The following is a 23,499-nucleotide window of genomic DNA, read 5'->3' as shown; positions in this document are numbered from 1 at the left end:
CACTGTGAGTCAGGAAGCAGCTTAATAAGGGATGAAAAATACACTACCTGCGTGCCTCAGGTGCACTGTACTTCTGTATGAGCTATGGATATTACCCAAATGACAAAACTCTGGTGCTTTGCATTGCTTTATGGTACAACGGATGAAATCTTTGCAATATAAAACATCATTAAGGGTTATTTTCCTGCTTTGCTTTGCGTGTTGAAAAAGAGTTAAAGAGGATACCTGCAGTGTTATCCATACTTACTATTAAAACACAGAATCCCAGTTAAGGTGCTTATGGCTTAAATGCATAAGAAAGGGGTTTGGATCTTTTGCAGCAAGCTATAGACATATTATGATGGTTTAACTACCACACACAAATATATACTGGCTTTTAAACTCCCTTAAGAACTTAGCACGTCCCAGGGATGTAGCCAGATGAGCTCAGTTTTTGGAAGAGCTCACCCAAGAATAACAGAAGGAAAAAAGTTGTGTATTCCCTCCAACATCTTCCATCCAAATACTGAAGCACAGTGCTGATATGTGAGAAAATGCAGCATAATTTGCCCTTATACAGAATTGCACTGGTTAAATTGAAAATCGCAAAAAAGTAAATGAATGCATGCAATGAAAATTAAATGAGATTTATATTGCAGCGTTCAGTATCTAAGGCACTTTTAATTACATATGTAAGGAAGTGTATTCATCTAATGCGTGTTATAGCAAGTGACATGCCTCCTTTAAAATGTGTAAAAAAATTAACATGGTGATCCTCAAACTGGTACAAAAACTGGCAGACTACATTAATTTCACCAAAACTATGACACTTTTCAGCAGCCTACTATTTACCCAGTTCTTTAGCCTCTTGCTTTTCATAATAAAATAAAATCCACTGGGTGAAATTTCAGCCCATCCCTGGTGGACCTGGAGAACGGTCCATTCCTTTCCTTTTCCATCAACATTTATTCTTGTCTCCCTGCAGAGACTTTCTTTAAACTACATAAACCCAGTACTTCCTTTTTTCTCTTTTTTTAGGCCACTGATAATTTGTGTTGCTCTCCTCTGGAGTTTCTTCAATTAGCCCATGTCTTTCCCAAAGTGCAATGCCCAGAGCTGAAGCCAGTGCTCCAGCTGAGGCCTCCTTGATGCCAACTGGAGTGGAAGAACATGCTTATTTATACAACCCAGTGGGGTGTTTGGCTTTTGTGCGGTGCTGTGGTGTGCTGTAAGTTTACTCTTATCTTGTTTGTTGCCTGTTCTCTCTACAGCCCTTTTTACTAAATTTTACCTTACCAGCTGTCCTGCATCATGACTTTCTGCCCTAAGGAGGTGAAGCAGGCACCTTTCTAAGATGATGTTCCTCTTACTATTTAAGGCAGGTTTATCCATTTGGCTGAAGTTAATCATCACCTCCAGAAACACACGGATAACCTGTCCAAACATGGTACTGCCTGCAACTTTAGTAGGTGTATTTCTTACTTCATCAGGGAGGAGAAGATCGGTGACCACCAGACCAAAGCCTGGAGAACTCTTGATATATCCCTTTGCTCTATGCCCAGATAAAAACCTGAGACAAATCCTACTAACTTCAGTGACATTCCTGACACATAATTGAGCAACATAAATATGTGCTGCCATCACTATGAAGAGCCCAGGGCGGACAATAGAGAGAGGATAATCCCAGTATGCAGTGGGATCTCAGGAGAAGAGGATCCTTTATCAGAGTCCTGGATAATGACCATCCAGCTTCCATGCATACACATCCATTTGGATGGAAGGAGGAGCTGTATGTGGGGAACATACAGGGGTTTAAGCCAAAGTCTGTTCAAAACATGACTGGCACCCACTAGCTCCATGTGTAGCACTGATTCAGTGCCCCCTGTGATCTTGCTTTGTGGTTACAAAATGTGTTAAAAAAAAAAAAAATAAAAGCCAAAAAAACCCCAAGAAGCCATCCCTGGAGCAAAATACAAGCTCCAGATGGGAACAACCATGAAGCAGTTATGGGACGCTGAACAGTAACTCTGGGATAATTCTTCTCACAGACTTCCTTAAAGATTTGCTTTTCAACACACGTGGACATCATAATTTTATGTTATAACAGCAGACAGTTTCCCCCCCCCATTATGGTAAAGGCAGGTGAAATCGGAAAAGCAGAAGACCTGTTTTAGCCCCAAACATGCTTTGCTTTGAGAAGTGAACAATAGGGCTTCATAAAGACTTAGAGACAGCTATCTGGAGAACACCTTCCCCGAGACCCACGTCCACTTTCAACCAGGTAGGAAATCCTGTAACATTTACCAGGGCTCCGCTGCTCAGCAGGATCATGAATATGATGAAAGTTTCGAACCAGTTGTGTTCGACAATTCTGTAGCAGGTTTTCCGCAGCCTCCACCAAATTTTTCCTGGAAATTTTGTGATGTCCACTGAACAGCATGGGAAGAATCGCACACAAACTGAAAAGGAGCAAAACAAAGTAATTGTGAAAAAAAAAGCCCATTTAATTCTTAAAGCTGCAATAAGGAGCTGCAAATAAAGATTTCTCCTAGAAATTAGCTGTTGCATGGAGTCTTCCTTCCCTTGTTTTTTTCACCAACCTCTTCTCCTCTGCCTTCTGTTTCCCCCTCTCACCCCTCTATTAAAAAACATTCCAAATTACTTAAAATGTGCACAAATGATTTCTCCCAATGATTTTTATGATAGAGAATATATTGGCTGTGAGCCACCAGCACTCCAGTTGATCACATCATGTTAGGTGAGCTCAGGCAGCACCCTTGATCAGGACTAATGACTCCAGCAACAGTCTCCATATCCTCCTGAATGGAAAAAGGATAATTTCTTGGAATTATGGTACCACTAGAATTATTGATTAAAGGTGGAAATCTGATGAAAGGGAGAGGAGGGGAGGAGGTGCTGCAGTGCAGATGGGACCAATGTGCTGAAGAGGCTCAAACTGGAAAAGCAGGAACAGATTTTAATCTCTTGGACTCTCACGAGCTTAAGAAAATAATTACAAAAATACTTCTGGAAAAGATATTTAGGTGGTTAAATCCACTTTGATGTCAGCAGAAATTTAGATATCTTCTCTTACCCTCAGTTTCTGCCCACCGAGGGCTCCCCATAGGTGTTTCATAACACTTTCTGACCCTCTTGATAAATACTTTGTGATAGTTAAATGCTGTGGGTGGTAATGGAAACCAAACATGGATTTCTGATAGGCCAAACCTTGGCCATTTTTAGTCTTTTTAGCAACATCCATTGGTAATGGACAGATCCATCTCTCCCATTTTAAAAAACACCCTGTACATTGCCTTGTGTTGGTTAAGAACTTAAAATTGTGTTAGAGGACACCCTGGTAGCTGGGGCATGTCCTTTTCCATGCTGGCCATTCAGCCTTAAGTCACATAACTTGACTAAAATTTCATTTGCTGGTGAGAATGACACTCAGAAACTATTTTCAAAAAGCAATGGTTTTACCCTACATTTGATACAGGTGTTATATAGAAAGAGACAAAACTATGGAGCTTTATCAGTCCCATCATGAGAAAAAAAATCATGGGCCAACTGCTTCCAAAGCTGAACAGTGTCTTGAAGCATACAACAACTGCTCAGAAGTGACAAGGGAGGACATCTCACCATGGTGATGTAATGCAAAGTTATCGCAAGTAGAAATAATATTTAGGCAGGGAAGCTGGGGAAGGAAAGAGGGTGAGTGCCAAGGTTACGCAGACAGCAGAAGCTGTTAATTCAAGGTGGCATAACAGAGGCGCTTGAGCTGCATGTGATATGGGAGGAGATCAAGTGCAACTCCCGGGATGCCGGGATTCCCAAGCAGCTGGAACGGGGCTCTGCCAGGAAGAAGAGAGCAGCTAAGTCTGCTGTGGTCCTCCTGGCATTTTCTGTAATTTTTTATTAATCCAGTTCCCTGCTATGGAGCAAGAGAGCTGTAGGATGTTTCATACATGAACCACTCCCAGATGTCCCCTTTCCCCCCACATTTCGGAGGTGTTTGGTAGGCGTAGTCTCTTGGATGTATGAGACTTTGGTATGGGACTAACAGGACAGTAAACCATTTATGCAAAGGTAACGGGACAGCTATGCAAGAATCTGTCTGTCCTTGAAATGCCTCCATCACACAGACCCACACCAGTTCCCAATTTACCACTGTATTCTGGAATACAGAGAGTTCTGGGCTCAGTTGAAATACTCTAATTCAATCAAACTATTTGAGAAGAACACAATGCTAGGAGAAGTTAGAAGTGTAAGAACCAGCTCTCTGCCTCTTTGTAGGTCAGGTACCACTCCAACAAAGGACAGTTTTATCCTTATAAGCATGTCAATGCTGAACACCAGAGAATCATGTCAAGGGATGAAGGGATATCATGTTAGTCGCTACTTTTTGCTAAAACCAGTACGGTGCTCAGAGATGCTAATGCATGTGATCTGGGTATATTTTTAGGAAGTAAGTACATGGAACAGACTTCAGGCACGGTACCAGGATCCCTGAGCTCACAAACTCATATGGCAGCTCTGCTTAGGGATGCCCATGCAGTACAATCCCACCAGCATGACATGACAGAGGTGGCCATTAGTTGCAGTGCTGCCAGAGAACTGGACATGGAACTTACACTCTATCTCCCCCCACAACCTGTGTGGTCATTACCAGCTTTCAGGCATCTGGTCCACCCTCTGTGCAGTTGTGCAGGTACACGGGCCACCTTACTGTCAACCCAGATTGGATCAGGAAGACCAAAGTCTTGGGCTTAGATCCCTCATTCATCATGTGAACAGCCTAATGAACAGGCTGGTCACTATGTAAGTGTGGATTTCTCATGGGAACCTGAAATACCCCTTTGCACTGGAGGTAACCACCATGTCTAGCAGAATAAAATGACAAACTTTCCCTGAGCTTACCTTATGCTTATAAACAATTTCATTTGGAAAAAAAACAGCATTTTTCAGACTTAAAACATTTTTCTGGAAACTTTCCCCTCTGTTCTCCTAAGTTACTTCTTGCTTGGCTTTTTAGTCTCTTAGATGAATGCTTAGACTGCTAGTAACAGCCATGACATGCTCTGTCATATTCTTACTGAGCAGAAGTGCTCTGTAAGTGCAGAAAAAACGCTCTGTAAGTACCGCTGGAAAAGGTTAGGATCTTCAGGAGGTGGTTTTCCCCACTGTAAGACAGTTGGATGAATCATTCCCTGGAGGAGTCTGCCCCTGTCTTTCCACTACACGGGAAGCCTGATTACCTGAGCCCAGGCACAGCTAAAATTAGGGAATCACCTTCAAATTAAATACTAATGAGCAGGGCACCATGAGCTCCAAAGTCACTTCATTTGTGATGGAAAATACCTAATAAATGGTATAGGCAGGCTATTGCTGATTCAGTCAGCTTCCATCTGATAATCTACAGGTACAGAGAGGTATTTTTAAAGACAGAAAGCCAGCTAGGACTACTAATCTTTTTTTTTTTTTTTTTTTTAATGCTCTTTGATGGCTTTCATGCAATTCTGATCTGAAAAAAACAGTCCTAGTTACTGACAGTAATACCTTGAAAAATCCAAAATAGCTTCTCAGATGAGTCAGCCCAAAATCACAGCGCTATTAAATCCCATGCATTTGATTGGGCCCAATTCAGAAATGTTTAGACCAGATTCTGATACAATTACTAATGTCAAGTAGCACTTCCGTGAATAATCACGCCGGCTGCAATTCAGACGAAATGCTATTTTTAACTATTCATATATCAAACAAAAAAAAAAAAAAAAAAAAAGAAAACTGAGAGAAAACAAGAAAAATGAGAGGAAAAAGAAAGAAAACTGATCACAAACAGGTCTTTTAATGAATCAGTAAAGTTCTATTTCCATTTCAAGTTTTCTGATATCCCTCACTGACTGTTATTTCATGCCTGTGCTTTTCTGAACTCTCTCGTAATGCTGGTAGCTCACTGTTCTGGTGACCTTGACCCAAGCTTAAATGCTGAATTAGAAGCTTCACAATACAACAAAGTTTACAACAAAAAAAATTACCTGATGTTGGTCAGCATTTTAACAGGGTTTGGTTTTTTTTCCATTTCTGTGAAATCAAAATATCAAACCCATTCCAACGTGTCTAAGGCACGACTTGGAGAGGGTCTGAGCAATCACAACTCCAGCTGGCTTCTACACCAAGGTAGGTGGTCAGCAGACCCAGGCTTCAGGTTTTGAAAGCTATTTTACGCAGATGAAGAAGACTATTCATTAACACCTTTTAGCACAGCAAGTGTCAAGGCAGGAGCAAATGCTTTGGCATTTCTTATAACAGCATTACTCATGCTGCCTTGTCTCATAGATTTGTGCTGTCCCCCTGAAATCAGTGCTAGTAGGGAACAGGTTGTGCAGAAGAAGCTGACCACCTTGTGATTTAGTCAGGACTTAGTTTTGCCGCCCTAATTCATGTTGGGCTACATCTTTTTTGAGGAAAACTGTTTCATTTCCACTAAGGCCTTTTGCGTAGCAGGTTACTGCTCAACAGAAACACAGAACAGCAGAAAAAAATGCCCTAAAAGGTCAAGTTATTTGCTGGTAAACCAGGAAGCTGCATTAGTGGCCAACTTGTCTAAGACCAATGTCTGTTTTCAATTCACATTACGCATCATTTCTCATGAAACAGAGACCTATTTACCAAGAAACCTTTCCACATGCACCAGTATATCATGATATTATTTAGGTTTTGTTTGGTTTTCATAACAAGGGAATTGCTTCCTTCAGTTACCGGGGTGTCCTATAGCACAATCAAAACCTGAAGATTAAAATGGGTCCTAAACTGCAGTCTCCACTGCAGGTGTGACAGAGAAAGCTCTTACCTAAGCATCTGCCACAATGATAAACAAGTTACCAAAAAAAAAAAAAAATAGCAGGAGGAATTTAATTTACAATGCATTTTGTGTAAATATTCCTTTGGTTCCACATTCCCATTTTCTAGCCTGGTGCATTATAACCATGGAGCTGTTAGACCTGATTGCATTACTTTGGTGCACTGGGAAAGAAAATCTCTTTATAAGTGTGGGAGCTATACTGCAAAAATTTTCTCCATGCATGACAGCCAAGCCTATTTATTTCAGGCTTATGAGTAAAGACTTTACAAATCCACTGCTTGTTCACACCAATATATTTATTTTAATTTATATAAAATGAGTAGATATGTTTTGGCTGGATTGGGCTGCTGATTCTCTTCAGTAAACCAGGAAGACAAATTAATTTCTTCTATACTGTGGTCCAACACGTCTGGTGCCTTGTGTTCAAACTGCAGTAATCCTATAGCAACTTTTACACAGGAGTTCCCAATTACTGGGACACTCATTTTGAGAACAAAAAGATATTTTGCTTAGGTTTGAATGCTGGTTACAGAATTGCTTGGTTTGACACAAAGAAAATACAGCTTCCTCAGCATAAACTCAAGCAGGCAGGTATTCATAATGTGTTTTTAATGGATATATAAATATCTGTCAATTTGGATTTCTAATGACCAGTCTGGCTTGCTGTGTATGCAAGAAAGAAAGCAAGCCTGGCTGTAGTCCCTTCCTAAGACACCAGTATGTCCCCATGCACGGTGGGAACATGTTCTTTGCAGACCCTCCTTGTTTACCCCCTTTTTCATCTTAGGATCCTGCTGACCCACTGGAGTGCATGGCTGGGGTTTATATTCTGCAGCTCTAGGCCTAACATGGAAGAGATTTGCCATCATGGTCTCCAGCATTCAGGTACCTGAGACACACATGGAAATTTGAGTTTTCTCTTGTGTGCTGCAACTGGGCACTGCCAAGAGAGCATCTGACAAAGCCATGGTCTGCCAGGTGTTTTTACTCTTCCAGGGGCTTTACAAGGGTACATTTCTTGTTTATCTGCTGCTACTCTCCTCCAAACATATCCTCTTGGAGGCCACTACAAACAACGATGTGATGCCTTGAAGCAAAGGCAGTGGGCAGCCCAGTCCACCAACAATGTCAGCCCTGCTTTGAGCGAGGGGGTGGACAAGTTGAAATCTAGATGTCCTGTCCAACCTGAATTAATTTAATTCTGAACACGCGATACGACTGTAAGAGTTTTATGATGTCTGAAAACTAGATACAACAAAATACCAGCATGTCCTTCCTGATGGAAAACCCCCCACTGTATCTCAGATATTATGGCTAGAGAAAAAAAACGGTACCTTAAAACATGTTTTTGTTCTTTGATTTTTTCCCTAGGAAGACAGTTAACATGTTTTGTTGGGCTTGGTTTGGTTTTACTCAGCTTTTAAACATCATGTGGTGGTAGTCCCCATTGCACGGTTTAGATTTGTTTGGTTTTACGGTCCGTTTGAGCTCCTCTTTGCTTTTTCGTTTCTAAACAGCCGCTAACTGCGGCTGGGGAGGGCATGACACAGATCCTACCATTAATCAGAGGAACTTCACTTTAGCGAATGGCATTTTCCAGCCGCGATAATTGCTCCTAACATGGTCACATGAAAAACTGTTTGTGGGCGTCCTCGGTGTCACGAGTTGCGATCAACCGTGCGTTGAGCAAGGTGGCTCATTCTCACACGACCATTAGATGATGTTCCTTTGAAAACTTTGCCAGCGGGCACTGTCTGGGGAATTACGCTTGAGGACTTGGTGAAACCTTTCTCCTATTAGGGTCTGGGAGAGAGGAACGTGTTGGGGCCAGGGGGCTCTGTTTGGATGACCTTCTAGGAGACACAGAAGGGAACGTCCAAACAGATAGCAATTTTTGATGCAGAGAACACATACCAATGGAGGTAACAGGACTGGAGTGTTGCAAGGCATCTGGAGGAAAAAATACCCAAATAGCTGGCATTGGCTAGATGTTGCTTTCCCATCAACTGGCAACAAGAATGATCTCTCCATTTCTATCAGGTTTTTCCCAGCAATGCTTTCTATCTGCCAGAGTTGTGACCCTACCTCGGCTTCACATTTCCTGACCCAAGAATATTCCCCATTGACCCTAATCAAAGTTATTTTGAGATGATAATGAATTAACAAGTCTCCCCAAGAAAAACGACCTATGGTTTATCTGGGTCACCCAACTCCGGGAAAACTGTGACCTCAGCAAACTTTCAGCAACTATTTCAAGAACATGCATTATCTTCGGTGCCTTTGTTATCTGAAAAAGGGGGCTGAATCTGGAACATATTTGTTCAGGACACAACCTATGCTGGATGTATTTAGAAATGTCATAGTTTGAATTTAGATAGCTGGTGAGCTAACAAGGTAAGAACTTAACCCTTCCTGGCACTCTTTCTCTTCATCTCACCTAATCTTCTGTCATAAGTATTAAATAGTCATTCTCCCAAATACACCCAATATTGTTGTATCGTTTTATACAAGCCAGTAAAGGCAACACTAGATAAATTTTCCCAGTGCTTGCCCTTCAATAATTCCACTTTAATAGCGCATTACCTACTAAATATCTTAGCTAACGAGACCGTTGTTTGTTTGCTTGCTTGCTTGCTTTTTAACTAGACTTATATGACAACTGCATGAGGTTTAATTGCAATGATAAATTTGGATTAAAATATTGGAAGGCATTTAATAGAAGAAGATTATGGGAAACACTTTATTTCCCTGCATAAATAAAAACAAATCTTAATGTCACAACAATAAGAATCATTTGGACTTTCAGTTTATGTCACTTTAACTTGAAATTTTGTGAGCGAACATTCACATGTCAAGTTTAAGAATTTTTGCCAACTCCATGAGGAATGCAATCGCATGTAGCCTACACAGTAGCCTCTAAAAAATCTGCAGGGATATGTGCTGCAGAGGAAAGCAGAGCAGATATGCTGGGGAGGACACCACCTGCAGCTGCATCCCCAGTGCCCCTGGACACCCTGTACCAGGCCAAGGGCTGGGGGCAGGTTTTCCTTAAATTCCCATGCAGAGCTCAAGGCTCAGCTGGCCGTGCCCTGGGAGAAGAGGAAAACACCCCAATTTGAACAGGGAGTGGTGAGGAAGTAGGAGAGATAAGGAATAAAAGGCAAAAGGCAGGTGCAGGGATGCTCAGGGGGAAGGGAGCAGGATCCAGCAGGGTGGATATAACCTAGGGCAAGGTCGGGGTTCAGCCCACAGTGCTTTCATTTCTACATTTCTCTGCTGCCAGGAAGACGAGTGGGCTTCAAAACTGGCCTAATGCTTCCAGTGATCCATCTAGAAGAGTGTTGCTTGCTCTCCTGTGTCCCATTAACAGCGGTGGAGATCTGACAAACTGGGCTGGTACTGATGTTGTCCTGCACGATGGAGTTTCAGGCTGTTCTGCTTATTTTAAGACACAGCAAATTATGGCTCAGCCCTCGCTGCTGCTCTGGGACTGAATCAGGGCTGTGCACTGAATGAAGTGATTGGTTGTGTGGTGTCTGCCTTATTTCTTTTAAAAATTGGAAGGGGATCATGGCCAACCACAATTCCAGAATTTGTAAACTGGCATCTGACTAGCACTGGTCTTACAGCAGTGGCTTGTTTAAGCAATTATAATGTAATTTCTCACTTTGCAGCGCACAACATAGTTTGCTGCTCACTAGCCTCATTAAGAAATATATTGTGAAAGAATGAAAAGAACAGACCTGATTTCTAAATGTTGTTCTATGGGCCAGAATAGTTACAGCGTAGTACCATGCTTTCTTCCGTCAACTGCATTAATTTTTGGCTACTGCTTTTAAGCAGAGCTGCCAAAAAAATATTTAGATCCTAGGGACATTTGTAAGCCCTGCAGGGCTCCCTTACCTCATTCAATCATCTTTCTCACACATATAGAGATGCACATTTTTGCTGACTTCAGGGGCATTCATATACCCAGCAAATCATCTCTGTCTGATCCCATCTGAGCAGCTCTGTTTTTATTTATAATAATCCTTGAATTTTCAAGGGAGTATACTAACATTCAGCTAACCCTATTTTTACTAACCCAGATTTAAAGAAAAAGGAGGAATCGTTTTTGGAATAGAACGCACTCTAAGAAGAAATAATTTAGGATGTTATTTACCTTATGGATTGACTTAAAAATAGATCTTCTGATGTAAGTGGGTTTTAAACCTGTGTTTTGGAGCAAGTTGGTGTTAAAAACTTAATAAAATACTGGCTTATTCAGATATTAAAAGCAATTATGTAAATGTGAACTGTTGTTATCTAAAATAATTAAGTAAAATACCCTACATATAGCACACCCTTGATCAGATGACAGCTACTGGACATACTAATCTTAATGCACTTTAAAATAAATGGAAGAGAGTCCTGGAACTCACAAACTCTGCAGAAAGTTTCCTTTAGCTGCCTATACCATTTCAGCCACAAAAACATCCTGATCTGGTTACTTCACCACCAAATTTGATCATGCAGACAAATTGGAAGGCAAAAATCTTCACTGGCCAAGTTAGAAAAATCAATATATTAAAAAAAACCCTGTATGGCACAAATCATGACATAAAAAGCCTATCATGTTAGAAGCTGCACATTTAGAGCACGCTTTTGGCTTATCTTGCCTTGGAAATCCAAAGATTAAGGTTAACAAGTGATTCTGAGTACGTTTGGAGCATCACAGTATCTAAGAAATTAAGCACATCCTGTGAAATACTACTGCAAGCAGCCAATCAACGTGGTGTGAAGGTGGAGAGACGTTCACTGAGAGAAGAGGAGAGAATTGCCTCAGCATTGCAGTGAAATATGCAGGCCCTTACCTTCAGGGAAGCAATCTTCAGGCTCCATCAGCTCCTCAGCAAACTCAGGGATCTGCTCCAGCAGTTCTGCAGGATTTGTCAAATCCACTGTGCTGCCTTCAGAGAGACTGATTTCATCAAGCTTGTTGTCAACAAGAGCAAAGATGAGGAAAACAAATTGATCAATTGCCCTGAAGGAAGTAGCTGAGTTTTTGTTCCGCTAACCAATACCCCAGCTAAAGCCACCACAACAGAGACATTGCCATGCACTTCACACGGTGCCCAATCCTCAAGTGACAGCTCTACCTACCCTGTGGTGATCTAACAGTTGACCCATCAACAAGAACAACAACAAATTAACATGTAAGACTTACTTTTTAAAGGGAAAGAGATACAAACCATAAAAAGATCATGGACTGAATATTAATAGTAGGTGGAAGCTTGGAATGACTGAACCACTCACGATTTTAAGGCTTGCATGTCCTCAAGGCTCACACCTTTGGATGGGCGGGATTAGAAGTGGGGACCTAGCTCCTGAAATGCTGAAGGATGAATTTGAGGACCTGCGTTGGGTTCCTGTCTCTGGGGCCTCATTCCTGAGGTTCTTCACTCTCAATTGGTGGGTGAAATTTGCACCTTGTTGGTCAGGACTTGCTCTGCTCCCTGCTGCCACAGCTTCTCCACTGAGATAAGTCCCTCTTTCACCAGGATCTGGTCACAGGCACAGGGTCTATGCCACAGGCACACGCATGTAAGAGGGTTCTTCTACCTGCCTCATCCCAGGGCTAACTCATTCCCACCACAGTATGTGGCCCTTAGCCTTTTGGCCACACACTTCTGGTCCCAAGGTGATGCAGGAAGAGGGACACATGGCTTTTGAAGGCCTTTCAGATGCTCAATCACTTTCCTGAAATATTTGACACCACCACCTTAGGTGCGTTGTTTAAATTCAGTGTTTCTCAAATCCTCCTCTGGAAAACGGGGACAAGAATAATCCCGCTCCCTGAAGCATTGATTGTCTTATCTATTTAGAGCAGGAATCCTCAAGTAGATCTGGTTAAAAATTTCTGGGGAACAGATTATTTTCAAAAATTGTTTTAAAGTCTATGTAAGAAATTAGGTTGAATACAGCAAAGGAACTTGATAAAAAACTTATGTTGTAGTTGGAAATTTGGCTGAATTTGATATTAAAAGAGATATGCTACATGTTTAAATAAGTCACCCAAATATGAAATAGAAATGTCATTTCAGGTCAAAACTTTATTTTAACAGAATTAAAACATTTTCTTTAGAATAAAACGGGATTTTTTCCATAATTTATTTTACTAAACAAAATAAAATATTTCTGTTTTGTATTAATCCAAAATTATATTTTACTTGATTATTGGCCACTAAAGTGAAAGATCTAATATTTGCCAGCCCTGCTCACAGTTTTTTTTGGCTGTATCAGAGCTCTACCTAGCACGGCCACTAAAGTGAAAGATCTAATATTTGCCGGCTCTGCTCACAGTTTTTTTTCGGCTGTATCAGAGCTCTACCTGGCAAAAGTGGAAAACACCAAAGCTGGTGTCTTCTATGTGTCATATCAATGCAAAATAACTATAAGCAGGAGTCAGGAGAGGTGGGCCCTTGACTACTTACTGAAATATTTTTGTTCTTTATCTTCCAACAGTATTGTCTCCATTTAAAAAAAAATGAGGACAATTATACTTACCCAGGCTTTTAAACAACCTGTGAGATAGTTATATGAGAGATGGCACGTACACATAAAATATTATTTTCATGAGGATGATGGTGATGGAGTTAGAGAACAGGTACAGCTTTATATATTTATTATTAATGTGGAAATGGGCCCTCTGTTTTCCGGTATACACAGTCAATGCAAAATTTATAGCTGAATTCAGAGAAATGCTGAACCTGGGGTAAAATGGGCAAGATTAAACATTCCAGCAATGCTTGCAAGTGGGGATGGAAGCTACTTGTTTGCAATTAGCTGTAGCATCCAGAAGGTCATAGTCTTGGCTAGGGTTTTTAATGCTCTACTCAAAAAGGACTGCAAACAATCGAGAAGAGACCTTTTAAAAAGAGAGTCAGAACAGAAAGCACGGGTCAAAGACATGGCTAAAGCTTCTAAAAAATCCATATTCAGAATGCAGCTGTCGTACAGAGCCCATTTTCTACAGACTGCCAGGGGTATATGATGGTGGAAAAATGATGGAAAAAAAATGTCATACCAAGTTTTAGCACAGTCAGAACTTTCTGATACTTTTCATTAGGGAATGCATTTAGTCATTATCTGTTCTCTTATGAAGACGTCAAAACACACATCATTGAAATGGTCCTAAATCATATACAGCTGTAAGATGTAGAAAATAGGGGTTCCAATGAGAAAAGAAGCCTTGTTCGATATAATTCCTACCAATAGACAGAAATCAAAGAAAACTGAGAACAACGTCAGCTCAATAGCATTGTCACTGAGAGAGCTGTATTTAGCAGAGACAGGTCAGGAAATTCATAGAACACAATACAGTGCAATTATAATAGGCTACAAGGAAAACATCTTAAAGAATCAAGAATTCTCCAGAGTTATTTATGAGGAGGGGTTTTCAGAAAATATTAGAATCCATCAGCATCAAAGGGAGATAGGGAACATGCAAGACAAAACAGGATTTCTTCTGAAAAGCTTTCAAAGAAGAAGAGGCAGCGAACACTGATTCAGAAAACACTAGACAAAGGTTTGAGGGTCCGAACTGGGACTAGAAAAAAGAGGGAACCATATGGATGAGAGAGGAGGGAAAGATTAGGAAAGCTTGTAGGAAAGAAGCCAAGGTTACTCTCTGTCAAAAAGGTTAAAGGTATTAAGAAGGTTTTCATGAACTCAGTAATGGAAAGAAAAGAGCTAGAGACATAATAACAATTGATGAGGGAGATGTAACTAATCAAAATTCAGTTGCCTAAGAAAATAAACTCTTTTTAAAAGAATCCAACAAGGGGATCAATAAAAAGGAGGGGAGGGCGGGGGGAGAGAGCCTGTTAGAATTAGTACTAATGTAAGTAGAGAAATATCTAGAAAGCCTGAAACATATGTAAATCAGCAGATCCAGACAAGGTGCATTGTAGGGCATAAAGAGATCCGATACACCAAGTTAACACACCATTAGCAATCAATAGTGAATGCTCATGGAAAACTGGAAACAGCCCAGGAGAGCAGCAGTAGAGTAAACACAACACTGAGCTTAGAGAAGAGGAAAAGGGAATAACCATGGGAATCACAGATCACTAAGCACTTGCCATAGCCTGTGATTAAAGTAAATTAAATAAAGACTCAGAGGAGAAAAGGAGAGCGCTTTGTTGGGAGTGAAATGTCATAGAGACGTAAAGGCAGTGAGGTGGCTCTCCTTTCTGCTACCGGTACCGTGCACAGACAGGGTGCAAAGAGGACGAGACAGAAAAAAGGACAATATGGAATGTCCTCTTTTCTTTCTTGGAGTGAAGGAGGTGTACAAGGCAGAGGCAACGGGACCCATCAGAAGTCCCTTTTTGGAGACCTCCCACTAGTGCACAAATTCATGCTGCAGGGGTCAGTTTTTAACGAGTTTCTGGGTGGAGGGGCTGTTTTAAGCACCCTGGCAGGGCTTCCACACCCATTGCTTGTGTCTGCAGTAGTGGCAAAAATGATCTGAATGGGTCTTTCAAAAAGCCTTTAGCAGTGAGATGCTGAAATCTCATTGAAAGTTTGATGTTTGTTCAGGGCTTAACTGTCTTATCTCCCTTCCTCTCTCCCTCACCTATGAAGATCACAGCCTTAATCTATCAAATTGCCATATGATATATAAACCTTAAGAAAATATCTGGATGTCTGCTATAGAAAAGTCTACTTTTGAAATAAATTTTGATTGGCTTGGATTCACCCATTGCTCCGTGGAGAAAAGCCATCCTAAGGACCCAAATATAACACAAACTTTGTCTTCAGAAGAGGAGATCTATAGGGATTAGAGCCAGCATTATCTTCACTAAAGATATAGAAGAGGTACTGACCGATACAATCCTCGTGTTAGCCGATAATATTAAATTGGAGAGAGTACTGAAACCAAGGAAGCAGAAAGGAAAAAAGAAGTGAAACATGGAGAGAATATAGCAAAAGGGGACTTGACTCAAAACAGTACAAATGAGAGAGTTCCAGGAAAATTTCAATGGCAATCCTGGAAACTTGGAGTAATATTAAAAAATTAGATGTGATTTTGCAGTGGGATATAACAATGCAGAAAATCTATATGGAAGTGTCTTTTCTAGATAACGAGATGCTACTTCCTCTCTTTGCTTTTGTGAAAGTTGTATTTGGAATATTGTGCTTACTTCTTGGCAAAAAATCCCCCTCCTAAACGGGACAATTGAGGGAGTTGCAAAGAAAGAGGTAAAAAAAGTCAAATAAAGGGCACAGAGACACTAATTTAAAAGAAATAATGAAATGAAAGAACAGTGGCATGTGATTTCAGGGGGTAAGCCAACGACAAAAGGAAGCAAACAACAGTCTATTAAATTAAGTGATATTAATTCATAAAAAGAGAATGATGGATAAAATTGGTAAAAGAGAGTAATGAATTGATACTTAGAAAGCGAAAAAATAAATAAAAAAAAATGGCTGGGTAATAAAGCAATATACTCAGCCATAAAATTTTTTTCCAAGTAAGTGAATTGTTCACTTTGGTAAATGAAGAAATCTAAGTTGCCTGATATGTTTAAAGGTAGATTCCACAAAGCTGTACAAAATATTTTATGGGACAGCATTTTGGCAGAGAAATCAACCTGTTTGTTCTCTGAGGTCTTATCCACCTGTGACATCAATTATTTTATTGCTATGGTGTTTTTCTGGTGATTTATATTGGATGAATTTTTAATCATATAATGTATCCTTTCCTGACATCAACAGTGTTTTATTCAGAACGCATTCAATGCTTCCTGTTATTGACTGAATCACTCAAAGCCCTGCCTCTTGGGCATACCAAATCTGTTAAGTTACTTCCTTGCAGTTGCTGGTTTTATTTGGCTAGTCTCAAGTTCTTGGGGCATTCATCAAAAAGATGATTAGCATGTTTTGTGTGCCGGCACAAAGATTACTTCTGAATAGGAGGACTGTAAGTATGTAACATCCACACAAGATCTGGCCCTCAAAAATAGCATCCTTTGGGCTTTGCTCTTTCATGTTGGCATTCATAGCCTCATGTGAACTTCCGTTTGACTTCAAGTCATCCCTGGATTATTGCCATATTCCTCCACCTCTTTCTAAGCAGCCACAAATAGAATCAATTATACTCTACTATAGAAAGGTGACATTTGTGTCCCAGGACCCTTTGAAAGTTGAGGGAGGAAATGGGGATTATTTCTTTATCACGATGTTGCTGAATATATCAAGGTTAGAGTGTTCCTGTTTTATCATGACATTTCATTATAGCACTGACAAAGGACATAGTTTTCCAGCCTCTGTGTTAGGAGCACAGGGCTTAGTTATCTCAAAAAGATGTTTAAACATGAAGGATAACTAATCTCCTGAGAGAAAAAATCCTGGAAGGGTCTTCTAATTTCTCCTAGTTATAGTGCTTCATCTCATTATTTTAAAGTTTGGGGTTTCTTTGGTAAATATATATATTTTTTTTTTCCTGAGACCGGGATGTCAAATATTAGACATCTTAGATACTAGATAGAAATTCTTTGCTGTATTGGTGAGGCAATGGAACAGGTTGCCCAGAGAAGCTGTGGATGCCCCATCCCTGGAAGTGTTCAAGGCCAGGCTGCATCGGGCTTTGAGCAACCTGCTCTAGTAGGAGGTGTCCCTGCTCATGGCAGGGGGGTTGGAACTTGATGATCATTAAGGTCCCTTCCAATTCTAACCATTCTATGATTACAGTTTCCATCCTTTAAATTTACCTCCTTTTCTTTCTGGAGATGAAGTTCAATATGCCAAGAAGTATTCTGGCAAGGAGGATTGCTCCTTAAAGAAATCCTTCATGGATAGAGGATTTCTGATTACTGTGAGAGGAATTTAGCTCACCTAAATGCACAACTCATCTCGTTACCCTGAGCTCCCTTTATAGTCAATGGAGAGAAACAGGCACTTCTAGAAGATGATTCATCTGACCTAATTTAAATGTTGATTTCGTCCAGAGATGAGACACATTTACCTAACTACATTGGCTCCAGATCCTCATTGACTATAAAGAGGCCTTAGATGACAAGTGCAGATGCAGATGTCTATGTTTAGTTCAGTAAATTCTACCCTATATGACAATATGAATCAGCAGGCCTGGAGAATATGAACTCTGGCTTTTGTGATGGTGTCCTAGTGTCCTGTCAAGATTTCTGCATGGGACTGCTCCTGCTGGGCACAAACTTGCCAGCAGTTTTATAGCAGAATTGGAAGAGGTGTGATGCATGTTGAAACTGTGTCATCCTTTCCCTTTCATTAATTCATCCCCCCCGAATAACCACTGGTTCCAATCTCAAGGAGCTGTAGAGTCCCAGACTCCCAGGACACCACCCAGAACATCCAGTTCCTGATTTCAAAGAGAGGAATCCATCTCTCTCTAATAATAAAGGCAAATTTATATGTCAATAAAATGCTAAATCTGAATGGGAAAAACCCCTAAGAAATCAGCAAGTAGGATACAGGGAATTTAAAGCCTGGAGTCACTCACGTACAGTACAAATACATGTATTTTTAGTCATGTTTATAACAACAGCATCATCCTACAAATTGAAAATGTCAGTGTGTACACATCAAGAAACAATGAGTGAGCTGCACTTTGGCAAACATCAGACGAATGATACCCAGGCTTATTAGTTAGTATCTTCATGTCAGCTACTTAAACTGTTGCACCTTTCTTGGGTCTATGTGCTAACCCAAAAAGAAATGGTAATCTGTGACAGATAGCAGATGCCTTCCAGTGAACTCCAGGTAGAGATCTGCCAAGTCAACAGATGCCATACTTAGAGCTACTTTTCAGTGGGAAAACACACTCATACTTGCTCCTAAGATAAGACAGTAACATTACAGATGATGATGTGATTATTTTTTTTCCCCAAGCCTCTTGGAATCCCATCTCAATTTATAATGCACATTTTCCAGGCTTCCCAATTATTTTTGTCATTACAGATGATGATGTGATTATTTTTTTTTCCCCAAGTCTCTTGGAATCCCGTCTTAATTTATAATACAAAAATAATTGGAAAGCTTGGAAAATGTGCAACAACAAAATCCTCTCTGCTTTTTACTAAGACTGTAATACTCGCTACATACTTTTGCTTTCCTACCACTTTACAAACACATATTTTTGCAAGCCGTAACCCCCACATAAATCAGTGACATGCACTACGGAGATGGTGCAATAGGTCGCATGCAGTATCAGGTAGGAAAGTTGTTTCTGTTACCTCTTTTTGCCCTACTGGAGGTGGTGGCTCAGCCTTCAACTGCTTATCCACGTGCAACTCACTTAACTCTTCACAAATCTCAGAGTTCTGACTCCGGGCGCCTGGGCTTTGGCATCGCTGCCCCCTCAGCTGGAGCTGTTTTTCCTGCTGGAAATAATCCTAGATGGGTTTATTTTCTTTTTCTTTGATAGCATGCTTATTTCTTAAGGAGAACTCCCCGGCTAGAAGAGAAAATAGCCTGGACTATACTTGTCAGGGGACAACATCTTAAGGAAAATGGCAAGAAACAAGATAACACAAGCTTATGCTGTAACTCTCGAGCTTTAGCAACTGGATATGTCAAGATATCTGGATGTAGAAAATGGAAATACAAATAAGCCAACTTTTTTTCTGAGCTGCTGTTGATGGATAGGAGGAAATACCCTTCCAACCTCTACTTTGAGTCTGGTTTTTGAGACATGAGCTTCCTCCAGTGACCTGAGGCGCACAGAAAGGTGTTTGCAGTTGAGTCGAATAACCGAGGGGTGTACTCTGAAGCCGCGGGGATACTCAGTGTTACAGCTGGAGAAAGGCAGGAGTGCAATACCCAACGCTCTGCTGTGAATCTACCTGAGACAGTGTGGAAAAAAATGCACCCAGAGGAGACGAGATACACATCGAAGGGGAGGAAAACACAAAGTTCTCAGGGAGAGATAAAAGGTATCTAAAAGCAGATATGGAAAAACTGCAGATAAACACGTAAACGTATGCGGCTCCTATTCAGCAAAACACTTAAGACTACTTTGCACCCACTGATGCCAACGAGACTGAACCACAGGTTGAAAGGAGAGTGCATCCTGAAGTACTTCACTAAAAAGGGATGGACTCTGGAATCAGAGCAATTTTTTTTTTTTTTTCACTACAAACACATCTGACTAGACCCAGTGCTTGCTAGTATGAATGGTGCCATTAAATCCAGCCACTTTTTCCTGGGGTGATGATTATTGCAGGTGAGCTCTCTACAAGTACCCCCAGGACTAATGGCAGAGGAGAGTATATCTGCAGGGTTGGTCCCTACATCTGGAGACCCAGGTTCTTTGCTGGTGTAAATCAGTGTAGTTTTATTGATTCACCTGAGGCAGGGGTTTCTCTGAAAACTCCATAGCTCATCACAGCACTACCATCGTTCATGCCATTACTAATGCTACTACTAAAATATTAATAAAACTCTAGCTGGTTTCAAAGGCTTGTGTTGAATTGCTTACAGAAGGACTTCCATGCTGAGAAAAAAATTACAAGCATAACAGGATTTCAACAGTAATTATTTAAACCTTTTTATCTTTCCCTTGTCCCCCTTTTTTTTTTTCCTTGGCTTGACTGACATTCAACGTTATTCATGTATTAAGCGAGTTTCCCTTCCCCAGGGAGCCGCAGCCTACCCGCCTCAGTTCTAAAGCCACATCACCACAGGAAGTCCCTCAAGAGGTACCAGGAGCAGAAAAACACTTTATTCCAAATATAACTATCTGAAAGAACAGATGACACAAAGGAAGCAGTTGGTTAAGCAAATTGCTCTCCGTATAAATGCTTTCGGACTGTCAGGTTTGTACCAGTCCTTTCAAATGTCGTTCTGTGTTTCTAGCAAATTAATTTAAAATCAAATTACTTGTTTCCTGCTTCAGAGGGCATGTGGTCTAAAATATATTCTAACTTTAATAAATTAAATTATGCACGTCCAAGCCTGTATCCTCTGCATAAGAATGTATTACATACAATTTCTAGGCACAGTTTAGCACTGATCTTCACGGGCCAGAGATTGCTCCATAATCATCGAGTTACAGTTCCATCCCTTGTCAAAAAGTGACACTCTTTAGGGCACATCTTTGGAAATAGTGTAATAGTCAGGGGAGAAGCTAATGTGGAAGGCATAGTATGCACAAGTAAGGCGCTCAGCCATAAAAAGGGCTTTTTTTAATGCAATGTGCATACAACATAGCACCAAGTAATCTTAATGGCATGATATTGGTTATAGCACTAAAACAACAGAAACAATTGTTTCATGTTAAAAGCGCAATGCAATCTGAGGTGACATCTCAAGTTCATTTGTGCAGAAAGGTTGTGCACTCAGATTCATTAGAAACTATGCAGTGTATGAGAACAGACTGTGTAGATCAGTTGATCTGACGAACACTCAAGTTGTTAAACAAATTATCGCACTAAGCCAGAGTCGAATGCCAAACTTACACTGAGTCTCTATTTACTAACCCCTCTGTGTGGTACCAAGACTTAGCAACACTTTCCTAGAGACTAAACTCCAAGAAACATGGACACAGCTACTTCCCAGAAATCATCGTTGTACCAAGTATTTGATGAGTTAACATTAATTAAAACTGATGAAATATATCCTGTCAAATTATCCAGTGGGGAAAACAGGCGCGTGTACTCAGACAACAATTTGGTTCGTCACCATGTGCTTTCAGACTTGTCTTGCAAATTTATAAGGTGGGAGAAAATCCTTAAGAAAAACAGACTCTTCAAAAGAATCTGGTTTTATAGATTGATCCCAAAAGGAGTGTTAGGGAACCAATTGAGTTTTTGCAAACAACTGATGCCAGCCCTGGTAAGCCACTTTCACAGGATGCAATGGTCCCATTTCCAGCACACAGCACCTGAAGATCAGCACAGACCTGTCTGGGGAAAGGTGCCTTTGGTTTGTGCTGTTTAACTTCGGACTGTTTGCTTTTGTTCTGATTCCAGATGATTCGTTCTTCTGGCAGCAACGGCAGCAGGTTTATCTCCTGTAAAGCTCCTCACCGTGGGTGGTTTATATAATTTGTTTTTAATTTTTGTATCAAGTGCCACGTTGCCAAGGCAATACACATTATGTTAATATTTATTGATTCAGTTGTTTTCATAATTTATAAAGTAAAACCATTCAGCTTCGCAAAAACTTCGTGCATGCAAATGGAGGGCTGGGAGCCCAGGACAGACCTCAGCTCCTTTAAAGCATGAACCAAAAGTTTTCTCACCTGTGCTCTGATCTGGGCCCTAAAAAGAGGTGATCTGCCAACACCACACCAGTAATTAACACGTGGAGGAGGATGGACCCAGTGTTGTCCCCTTGCATGCTGCGGGTCAGTTGTAGCACCAGAAAAACAGCAACCAGATTGAAAACAGAGCATAATCTGGGTGACATCTCAAGTGTGTTTGTGCACGGACCCACATACTTGTTTGCTGACACAAATAAATACAAAGGCTCCACACTGCATTCTGCCTCTGAAAAGCACAGATCGGCTAATTGTTTCAGGCTCGAATGGGGATTAGTGCAAATGCCACTCCTTTGGAAAGCGGACTTGCTGTTGGCAAAACAAGACAAATACCTGTCATCAGCACGGATTCACTTTACTCCTTCCCCGTGGAAATATAATTTTTTCCATCTTGTGCAAACAAATTTAGAAAGAGGATCCTAGGACTTGCCTTTCGGATGGCGATCGGCTCAGATGGGTTCTCCTGATGCTTCATTCACTCCCCAGATCACGACCCCGGCTTGTAACATTTGTTCCCCGATTCCTTGGCCACAGTTGTTGTGGGAAAGATGACGTGCAAAAGCCTTTGATAGCAGGAAGCTTCCTCTCTGAAGCAAGTGGGGAGGCAAGAAATGGGAACTGGCTGTGGAGCCCTCCCCCCTTGCAACTGTCACTGCAGAGCCAGGATGAAGGATTTGGCATGATAAAGTTAATGTAAGTTATTTTATGAGGTGGACAGGGTATCCCCTGTCTCTTGTGAGCCAGTGCAAATTCAAACTGCCCTTTACACAGTCCAAAGTGCAATGGGAAGCTTTAACCCTATGCATCTTCTCTGCTTCCTACCAGGCTCACGCATCTCTGTTCCTCTTTGACAACCAATTTTGAGACATGAATGAGATTTCATGGATGTCCAAGTTCTTCAGTCATTTTCAAGGAATGAACTGGTCAGGACATTTCCAGGAGCAGACTCAGAGCTGCGGGAGCTTCTCCTGGTTACCATACCTACAAGTCTGCACACACTTGGCCATACAGCTGGGACCCTGCTTTCCCATGGGACACTGCCCATCAGAGGAAGCATCAGCAGCAGACAAGGATGCTGGCAGCAGAAAAATCACTGCTTTAGCCATTCATAAATGACTGACACTATGAAATTGAGCCTCCCTGAGCAATGTAGCTCAATAGAGCAGCAATTAGTCCTTTAATAGGTGACAACATATTTTAACCTGCAAAGCTTTCCATAGCCAGTTTTTGGATATGAAAACCATATTAGAGGTCAGAGGAGCTTTTCATGTGTAGTAAAACCAGTTCAGCAGTATGTGACACACATGGTTACAAGGGGACTGTTTACTCTAAGGAGTAATTATTGATGTTTATGTTCCTCCTTGCATACAGCTAT

The 23,499-nt window shown here is 41.0% G+C and overlaps 1 protein-coding gene across 4 annotated transcripts in view; it reads right to left on the bottom strand.

The window, feature by feature from the left end:
* LOC106889728 (sodium channel protein type 5 subunit alpha-like) overlaps window positions 1-23,499 on the bottom strand; it is a 214,053-nt gene that overhangs the window by 36,721 nt on the left and 153,833 nt on the right. The window contains exons 17-19 of one of the 4 annotated variants that reach the window (XM_014945075.1): window positions 19,099-19,257; window positions 11,695-11,815; window positions 2,284-2,438 (exon numbers count right to left, since the gene is read on the bottom strand). In XM_014945075.1, the coding sequence (XP_014800561.1) occupies window positions 2,284-2,438; window positions 11,695-11,815; window positions 19,099-19,257 (435 nt within the window). The remainder of the gene's footprint in view (window positions 1-2,283; window positions 2,439-11,694; window positions 11,816-19,098; window positions 19,258-23,499) is intronic. The other 3 variants (XM_014945076.1, XM_014945077.1, XM_014945078.1) reach the window with 3 other exon arrangements.

Source organism: Calidris pugnax, unplaced genomic scaffold (genome assembly GCF_001431845.1).
Source record: "Calidris pugnax isolate Ruff unplaced genomic scaffold, ASM143184v1 scaffold54, whole genome shotgun sequence".
Taxonomy (NCBI): Eukaryota; Metazoa; Chordata; class Aves; order Charadriiformes; family Scolopacidae; genus Calidris; species Calidris pugnax.
Note: the sequence above shows the minus strand (reverse complement) of the source record. Positions and strands in the feature narration are given on the sequence as shown.